Below are 10,687 nucleotides of genomic sequence, written 5' to 3' on the forward strand. Positions count from 1 at the left end.
TTTTTTTTTTTATCACCACCACACTCTTACTTACTGATATTCAGTTTATGCTGGATTTTTTTTTTTTTTTCACCACCACACTCTTACTTACTGATATTCAGTTTATGCTAGATTTTTTTTTTTTTTTTCACCACCACACTCTTACTTACTGATATTCAGTTTATGCTGGATTTTTTTTTTTTTTTCACCACCACACTCTTACTTACTGATATTCAGTTTATGCTAGATTTTTTTTTTTTTTATCACCACCACACTCTTACTTACTGATATTCAGTTTATGCTAGATTTTTTTTTTTTTTTTTTTTTATCACCACCACACTCTTACTTACTGATATTCAGTTTATGCTGGATTTTTTTTTTTTTTTCACCACCACACTCTTACTTACTGATATTCAGTTTATGCTAGATTTTTTTTTTTTTTTTTCACCACCACACTCTTACTTACTGATATTCAGTTTATGCTAGATTTTTTTTTTTTTTTTTTTTTATCACCACCACACTCTTACTTACTGATATTCAGTTTATGCTGGATTTTTTTTTTTTTTTCACCACCACACTCTTACTTACTGATATTCAGTTTATGCTAGATTTTTTTTTTTTTTTTTCACCACCACACTCTTACTTACTGATATTCAGTTTATGCTGGATTTTTTTTTTTTTTTTTTTTTTTTTCACCACCACACTCTTACTTACTGATATTCAGTTTATGCTAGATTTTTTTTTTTTTTTTTTTTTTTTTTTTTTCACCACCACACTCTTACTGATATTCAGTTTATGCTGGATTTTTTTTTTTTTTTTTTTTTTCACCACCACACTCTTACTTACTGATATTCAGTTTATGCTAGATTTTTTTTTTTTTTTTTCAGCACCACACTCTTACTTACTGATATTCAGTTTATGCTAGATTTTTTTTTTTTTTTTTTTTTTCACCACCACACTCTTACTTACTGATATTCAGTTTATGCTGGATTTTTTTTTTTTTTTTTTTTTTTCACCACCACACTCTTACTTACTGATATTCAGTTTATGCTAGATTTTTTTTTTTTTTTTTTTTTTTTTATCACCACCACACTCTTACTTACTGATATTCAGTTTATGCTGGATTTTTTTTTTTTTTTTTTTTTTTTCACCACCACACTCTTACTTACTGATATTCAGTTTATGCTAGATTTTTTTTTTTTTTTCACCACCACACTCTTACTTACTGATATTCAGTTTATGCTAGATTTTTTTTTTTTTTTTTCACCACCACACTCTTACTTACTGATATTCAGTTTATGCTGGATTTTTTTTTTTTTTTTTTTTTTCACCACCACACTCTTACTTACTGATATTCAGTTTATGCTAGATTTTTTTTTTTTTTTTTTTTTTTTTTTTTTTTTTTTTTTCACCACCACACTCTTACTGATATTCAGTTTATGCTGGATTTTTTTTTTTTTTTTTTTTTCACCACCACACTCTTACTTACTGATATTCAGTTTATGCTAGATTTTTTTTTTTTTTTTTCACCACCACACTCTTACTTACTGATATTCAGTTTATGCTGGATTTTTTTTTTTTTTTTTTTTTTTTTTGTGAAACTGAATAAACTTGACATCGGAAAGAATGTATGGCCGATAATATTCTCAATATTCTGCTCAATCAGTATGCTTGCTCATTATCAAAGCTGCTGGCTCATCTGTTAAGCTTGTTATTTGTGTTTGGTTGTATGCCTCGTCTATGGACAGACCTCCACTGGTTTCAGTCTACAAGCGCAAAGGTGATAAATCAAAATTATCTGGTCTTGTTCAAGTTCTCTGACCTCTTGTCTTGGCAAGGTCATGGAGCACATTGTGAATGACTGCCTTCCTTCACATCTCATACAAAATAAGGTCATCCATTCATCTCTGTTCAGTTTTCTAAGATTGCAGTCTGCCACAGAACAAGCTACCTATCAGAGCGTTACGCTGAGAAGTGCACAATTTGCCATTTTTTACCAACGCATTTGGAACCATATATATGCATTATTCCTTAATTGGAATTTTTTATTTTGAGATGAGCATTTTTATGTTAATTTTATTTTTATTTCGGACTTTTAGTCTCATCTTTATTAGTTTTGTTTGTTTATTTTTATTGGTTCACAACGTTTCGGCCAACTTCCGAAGTTCCTATCCGTCGCGGTTACCACCTGACGAAGGCCAGAGGAAGTTGGCCGAAACGTTGTGAACCAATAAAAATAAACAAACAAAACTAATAAAGATGAGACTAATAGTCCGAAATAAAAATAAAATTAGCATTTGGAACCATTCCTCATTCAGCCCTGCAGCAGAAACTACCCTCATTTAGTGTCCAAGCAAGCTCTTCTCTTTTAATCTGCAACTTTTTGTTTGATCGACTGCGGGCTACTTTTGTCAGATGAGCTTCCTGTCTCTGCGTGTCACAGGGAAGTGTTATTGCACTAACGTTATTTTTCTTTTCATCGACCTGCTGACATTAATGGACAGTGCAACATCTCATTTTAACTATGACAACTTGACTGTGTTCCCAAACTCTTATGTTGATGGCACACAAATTTCTGTGTCACATCCAGTATACCCTTACATAGTATAGTCATTTACCTGCAGTCGTTACTGATTTTTGTATCTGAGTGGGCGGGGGATGATGGCATGGTGCTTATATGAGTAAAAACAGTTATGCTTTTGTTCTCTAGATATCTGCTGCTGTTCTTGTCCATGGGATACATTTGTGCCGTTCTCAGTCATAACTATCTGGGAGTAATGATATCCAGCAATCTCGGGTTTGGCGACCACGTCTTATGTATCCAACAAGGTTAATAGAGAGCTTTACGTGTTGCGTATCCTGAGTTATTAAATTCCTCATGAATGGCATTTGCTGACTAGGCTTTACAAGGCAATGATTTGCCCCCACTTGAAATACGAGTCCCTAGTATTCTGATTCTCTTGAGTATCTACAGTGTCGTGCGATCAGATATATACTTTATATTCCTTGTCATGATCCTATTCCATCTGGACCGCTTGGATTAGATTTATTGCTGGAATGTAACAACCTTGTTGCCTACAGATTATTTCATGGTTCTTGCCCCCACCACAATGTTTAAATACCGCCCTGTGCTGCGGCTGAACAGACCAAACCTAAGACAATATACATTCACATTAGACCCACTGCATATTCACACCAATGTTTGCTTAGAAATGTACCGGTGATCGCCTTTTACATGGTGTCCTGAACATGCTGCCTCAGAATTACATTTTCAGAGTTCTGTATTATCGTGATATTTCATTTTATGAATTTGCTTAATTAGCTTAGTAGCTTCTGTCTATTGCTAAAGGTTTTATGATCATGGCTTAATACGGAAAAAAAAAAGTTATGATGTAAAAAATTTTATAGATGAGGATTGATAATTTGGACTATTTAGATTATTATTCTCATCTTAGTAATATTCTTAATGTTTGTATGTTAAACTCTGGAACCTGTACAGAATTATGAACTGAAATCTACCTGGTCATGGTTGATGAAATGAGAACAATCTACTTTCATGGTTTGAGTACAGAGTTTCATTCAAAAATCTTCAGGATTCAGAGTTCAACATAATATGAATTTACAATGTTCCGAAAGATGAAAAACTGCAAAACATTGTAAGTATAACAACTAAAGATGGAAATATTACCCAAATAAGTCAAATAATAAAAATCTATAGTATTAAGCATCTTTCTGTCCATTCCATAGTCTGGGACAGTTGTAGCATCTTAAAATCATCATTAGTATATGCATATACACTTAGAGTTTAGCTATAAACTAGATTTGTTTTTATTTCCAAGTGGCTCAAATAGATAAACGATATGCAACCATTAACATTTTATTTTTTGTTTTTTCTTAGGCGGCCTTGATTTCTACTTTGCTGGAAAGCAAGAGGGACGAAAACTTGTTGACTTTTTATTATTGGTTGTTCCTTGCAGGTGAGTATCCATCTATGGGTTATATATAATCTCTCTTGGTTTGTACATGAAACAGCATTTTCATGTAAGACATCAGTAGCAATACATCTGATCAATCAAGATTTGATTCTGACTAGCGATTTCTTTTTATCTTTGCAACATCTTCCTCAAGCTAAAGAAGTTTAATTAGTTTCTTTCTGAAAATTATTCCAGTCAAAACGATTATTATAATGGAAACGATTTTAAAAAATGATTTTAAAAGCTCAAAAGTTAAGGGAGATAACTATTTTCACCTAAGAGTTTGTGATTTGCATATGTTTTTTTTTATTTTTTTTTTATAATTTAAAAATTGAAACTAAAATGACATTAATGAATCCTGGACAATGCCGGGTAAGTACAGCTAGTAGATTAAAAGTTTAAAGCATCACATTTTTTAGCGAAATGACTTAATTTGCCAAAAGGGTTGATATATGAAACAACCAATCAACACTACAAGCAATATCAAAGAATTATTTGAAAATAAAGAAACTCAAGTCAACTTCATATCCTGAATAGAAATTTAAAGATCTGACAAATAAAAATTAAAAAAACATATAAACATTATCAAAGTAAATAAATGCAAGTGAATGTTCAAAAATTATTACATGAAATGAATTATACAAATTTATATCATGAATAAATTATTTGATGATATTCAAATTCTGAAACAAAAAATATGTACCAAAAGGCTTGATTCAGTATTTAATAAGCAAAAAAAAAAAAAATGAAGTTGATGTTCCATAAAAGAAAGTAACCATGACTCGCTTTAATAGTTTGAAACTTTAAATTTTCTTTGTCTTCATTAGTAAATCAAATGTCTCTTGGCTAATATTTTTCCTTTTTCTTTTTTAAACATTTCTATATTAATAAAAAATATTGGACAGTATTTTGTGTATCTGTGAATGTTTCTTGCATATATGTAACTTGGATAAATACATATTGAAGTTTAAAAATATTTTTTACTATTGGAATATTTACTGGAATAAAAATAAAAACAGAAAAACTAAATTATTCTGTTTATGAAGATTATTATGATGGTGATAATTTTAATGAATCAAATAATGTAAAAGTAATATTTGCTTAAAATATCACTTATCGCTTATATTATTTGTTTCATTATTAAGCATTTTTTTTTCCATTTTTTTCTTTTATTGTATTAACGTTTTTGTGACTCTTTTGGTGTGATTCTTGCCAATACGTGATTTGCATGTTATTTTATTTTATTTTTTTTTAGTTTATTTCTTGTTTTAAAAATTTTACTTATAATCTAAATTAATTTCAAAATGTGTACCTAATGAATCCCAGACAACACAGAGTATATAGAACTAGTTTTGTTTATTTTGGTAATGCTTGCAATAAGAATGGTCCTATCACAAGTACCATCTCAAAATATTGGAGGAAAAAAAGATTAGTTTAATTTTCTGTTTCATTTTCTTGATTTTATATATTTTCTTTTCTTGTTTGTACACAAATATCAGAATTGTGATACATGTAAGAAAATGTTATCGCTGACCTGCAATAAATTTTGTGTGTGTACACATTTTGTACAATGAGATAAATTTTGTGTGTACACATTTTGTACAATGAGATAAATTTTGTGTGTGTACACATTTTGTACAATGAGATAAATTTTGTGTGTGTACACATTTTGTACAATGAGATAAATTTTGTGTGTGTATACATTTTGTACAATGAGATAAATTTTGTGTGTGTATACATTTTGTACAATGAGATAAATTTTGTGTGTGTATACATTTTGTACAATGAGATAAATTTTATGTGTGTACACATTTTGTACAATGAGATAAATTTTGTGTGTACACATTTTGTACAATGAGATAAATTTTGTGTGTGTACACATTTTGTACAATGAGATAAATTTTGTGTGTGTACACATTTTGTACAATGAGATAAATTTTGTGTGTGTACACATTTTGTACAATGAGATAAATTTTGTGTGTGTATACATTTTGTACAATGAGATAAATTTTGTGTGTGTATACATTTTGTACAATGAGATAAATTTTGTGTGTGTATACATTTTGTACAATGAGATAAATTTTGTGTGTGTATACATTTTGTACAATGAGATAAATTTTGTGTGTGTACACATTTTGTACAATGAGATAAATTTTGTGTGTGTACACATTTTGTACAATGAGATAAATTTTGTGTATGTACAAATTTTGTACAATGAGATAAATTTTGTGTATGTACAAATTTTATACAATGAGATAAATTTTGTGTGTGTACACATTTTGTACAATGAGATAAATTTTGTGTATGTACAAATTTTATACAATGAGATAAATTTTGTGTGTACACATTTTGTACAATGAGATAAATTTTGTGGTCAGCCTTGTTTTAAAGAAAACAAGGCTGACCACAAAATTTATCTCATTGTACAAAATGTGTACACTAAAAGAGGATATAAGACAATGGTATAAATACTTGAATGCTCTCAGTACATTTCTATTTTCTAACATGTGATAATTGTTAAATCTTGACTGAACTATAACATTTTTAAAGTGCCGCAATTTTCTTTCAATATTTACCATTTAATTGTTAAAAATTGTGATATAATAATGTTTATATTAAAAAAATTATTCTTTGCCAGATACCAAACTGCACAGCAACTCATTTCCATGGATATACATAGTAACATTGCCAATTACAAAACTACATTTTCTGTTGAAATTGTACCCGTTTGTAAAGTAAGTACAATTGTGTAAGATTTTTGTCTTCTGATGATTTTTATTGTCATAAAACAATTAGTTACATCACAAATAGTCTTAATTGCTCCATTGCTTTTTTTACTAATTTTACTTAAGAAATCTATTATATAAAAGTTGTATATACTTACAAACCTTATATCATTCGATTTTGTATGATCCCAATTGTTTATAGTAAAGATAAATATTGGAAAAGTTATTCATTTAAGATTGGAAAAAAAAAAAATGATGCCTTATTAAAAAAATATTACCAAAATTTTATTTTTATCTTTAAATAGAAATGTTCAATTTTTAAAGTCAACACACAATTCATTTATAAAATGTTTCATTGTGACCATATATTTTTTGTGGAATAGCAAAAATATCAGTTTTAATCATGTGATTTGATGTTAGTTATGGTGTGATTTCTTATGATCCGAGAAAACTAATATGGGATAATTAATATAACAACAACATGCAGATATATGAAATCAGATTTGTGATAAAATACAATATTTTTGGCAAATGTGTCTTTAGGATTCTGAGGTGATTACTGATTAATAATTTTGAGAATAATATCTCTCTGCCAATAAATACTGAGAAATTGTTTTTGCTTTTATCAAAATATTTGTTCAACAGTTCAAAATGTAATACAATTGTCTCATTTCTTCAAATAACTCCAGGCTTCAAAATGAAAGTTATATTTGAAATTCTAAGTTTGTATAATTGAAAAGATGTCTGCAGATTTCTGTATGCTTATCAGTCGTATCTGGAATTCTAACTTATAGATTTCTTCATATTGATGGATGAATCAATCTTTGAAACTTCATTTGCATGTTAACATCTCAATATAGATAGCTGATTTCTGTTTCCTGCCTTTTCATCAGAGTATGTGTTTATGACTGTATCACGTCCTGAAGTCTATTTTGTGTACATACCAACACTGAACAACTTTGGTTCGTCGGCCAGGTGCAGTTGCTATTTTACCCAAATTTTAGCTAAATCTGAGTATATTCTGACACTGTTTTCTCATAAACATATAATTTCACCTGTTCAGATTGATGGTAGGACTAGGAAAGATTTTAGCAGAAAAAGGAGAAAGGAATTTGCTTTCTTTACAAAATGATTTTATTTTTAATGTATATTAAAAAGTAAATGAAAGAATGGAATAAATATTTTAATAAAATGAAAAACTCTGGACATTGTCCCATTGTTTAGGATGACGCAATGAACATATGTACAAATTTTCCCAAATATACAATAGATTTATATTTCTGCTCAAAGTCTAATTTTTCTTGCTAGTTTTCAAATTATACTCAGTACAAATATATTTTATTTTTTAATTTTTAGGACAATGTTGTGTGCCTCACAAAGAAATTGGCTCATTCACTCGGCAACATTTCACAGATTTGTGTTGTTATCAGAGTTACTAAATCAATTCATCTCATTGATCCGTTCACTTTACAAAGTAAGTAAAATTGATTTTTATAAATTGAATCAATTTCTATTTGATGTCGTTTAAAGCAAATTTAATTTTAATGGAAATTGTTAAATATGCATGAAAGAGCCAATCCTGTTTGGATTTACAGAAGGGGTTTTGACATTCCCTACTCGTTGTGGGTGAACTGAAGCTTTGAGCTTTGTAATAATCACTCGAACTGCATTTTTATGAATGTAAAACTGATGTCTTTGGTCCATGAAGGAGAAATGCTCCTAGACTGAGACCATTATTATAGGTAACTAGACTACCTGTGACCCGTTGGGTCAGTATGTTATATGAGCTATGGAATTAATGTATGAGCATGACACTTGTGACGTAAAGCAAATAGTTTTTTGTGATATAACAGAAACATTTCTATGAACGTATATTGAAATGAAAAAAGAATATAGATTTCTATGAGTCATTATGTTTATAATTGTTTATTTTTGAAAAAAACTAACTTACAGCCATTGAATTATAAGTGGTTTGCCATACTTATAAGTAAATGTGCACTGAACAGATACCATAATACTTAAAATTAAATTCAAATTTTGATATATATTTTAATTTTTATGCGAAAAAAAAAACAACTGAGATGCTGAAAACGTACACAGTAAAACAATACGTTGTAAAATTCTCTTATGATCGTGAACGGGTTTAAGTAAATTTATTTGTAAGAAAATTGCGTTAAAATAACTTAAATGTAATACAGAAAAGAACGATGTAAAAAAAAACAAGAAGTATTAACAATTGTTTATTTGGATAATTTAAACGCGAAAAAATGGGATGCTGAAAACGTACATAGTAAAACAATACGTTGTCAACGGATAAAAGTTGATTTATTTGTAAGAAAATTGCGACAGTATACTTGTAATACAGAATAGTTGCAAAACATCCTCACTTTTCCCATGTTAAATAATAACGTTAATATTTCAGTGCGCAGGTCAAATTCTGCAATCTGCAAAAGTCGTAATTTGTATTTATTTGTTTACGCTGTTATAGGTTTAAATCTGTATACGTATGCGCAACCGGAAGTCATAAACTGGATGTTGGGTTATAACGCCCGTTACAAGGTCATTTGAGTTTTATAATATAGATAATGAACACTTGTCTCGGCATGGGTAAATTTCCCAAAATGATAGATTTTTACCATTTTTATATCTCATTATGAGGATTAGAATCAACAAGAGATATGAGACATCTTTTTCAACAGAATTTAGCCTTTTGTAAATCGGAAACAGAAAAACTCCACTTTTACTGTGAATTCAGAAAAGGCCTTCTGGGGGGGGGGGGTCTAATTTCTGCCAAATCAAATAGTTTTATATTTTTTGTCATTTGACCAAATCTATAAATGTTCCATTACCAGTTCAGAGAGTTACATTATTTTTCAGTAAATATACCATTATATTACTAAAATTGACTTTAAAAAAAAAATGGATTATCACAGTGAAATTTTAACATTTTGAATCTTGTTACTAATAATTCATGTCTAAAATTTTTTATTTTCAAGTTGCTGAAGTTAGTAGCACTGTATTCTGGCGAGAACCATTTGAAAGTTTGTGCAATCCGAATCAACTAACTGAGTACATGGTGATGGAAATTGATGTTGTTCTGCCAAGAGATCAGCCTAAAGTGACGCCAGTATCCAATAAGGTAAATCACTTGATATATTGTTTTATAATGTTGTGTTCATACATTTTATTCATCTCTGCTGTATTTCTATTTAAAGTTGAACAAAGAATATACAAAGAAGATTATCCTCAATGTGGTGTCTTGCCTAGTACAGAACATCAATGCTTGTACTAGGCAGGATAGGCAGGACACCACTTGAATCAATGAATATTATTTTACGTGATACTGGCAGGGTTATCCAGGTTTTGAGGGAGGGTAACATTGAGGACAATCTTTTTATATTTGTTGAACTTTAAATAGAAATACTGCTGAGATGAATAAACTGTATAAAAACAACACAAACTATTACAAAATTATTAAAATTGGTTATGTAAAATTTTATGTACATAGAATTAATTTTATTGTTGCATTCCCTGTCCATGTGCTCTCAATGGCTGATGTGTTAACAACATAATACAATAAATAACAGGTCAGGTCATTTTTTTTATTTATTTTTTTTTTTTTATCAAACTATGACTAAAGAAAACACTTTCATGAACCGTGACACCAAATCGCCATTTACATGTATTCAAATTTCTTCTGGCACTCAAAACAAATGTTTATTGTATTAAAATATATTGAATTGTGCACAGTGAACCAGTTGTGCTTAACTGACCAGAAAAAGAATTTGCTAATCTCCAAACAAACAAAACATTTTCCATATATTTCTTCAGACATTTACGAATTTGAATCAACAAATCTTCATTTTAGCATTTTAAATTGATTTAAAAAATAATTTACGAATTTGAATCAACAAATCTTGATTTTAGCATTTTAAATTGATTTGAAAAATAGTTTACGAATTTGAATCAACAAATCTTGATTTTAGCATTTTAAATTGATTTAAAAAA

General features: G+C 29.1%; 1 protein-coding gene across 1 annotated transcript in view; it reads left to right on the forward strand.

Annotated features, from left to right (window-relative positions):
- The window catches only part of LOC145273746 (60S ribosomal export protein NMD3-like), a gene marked incomplete at its 3' end in the record, with an annotated part of 64,600 nt that extends 54,782 nt beyond the window's left edge, over nucleotides 1-9,818 (forward strand). The window contains exons 6-9 of the mRNA XM_080127102.1: nucleotides 3,878-3,956; nucleotides 6,592-6,688; nucleotides 8,036-8,153; nucleotides 9,676-9,818. Of these exons, the coding sequence (XP_079983228.1) occupies nucleotides 3,878-3,956; nucleotides 6,592-6,688; nucleotides 8,036-8,153; nucleotides 9,676-9,818 (437 nt within the window). The remainder of the gene's footprint in view (nucleotides 1-3,877; nucleotides 3,957-6,591; nucleotides 6,689-8,035; nucleotides 8,154-9,675) is intronic.
- Nucleotides 9,819-10,687: the final 869 nt, after the last annotated feature.

This window comes from Euprymna scolopes, unplaced genomic scaffold (genome assembly GCF_053919585.1).
Source record: "Euprymna scolopes isolate OS-2025 unplaced genomic scaffold, ASM5391958v1 sca152, whole genome shotgun sequence".
Taxonomy (NCBI): Eukaryota; Metazoa; Mollusca; class Cephalopoda; order Sepiida; family Sepiolidae; genus Euprymna; species Euprymna scolopes.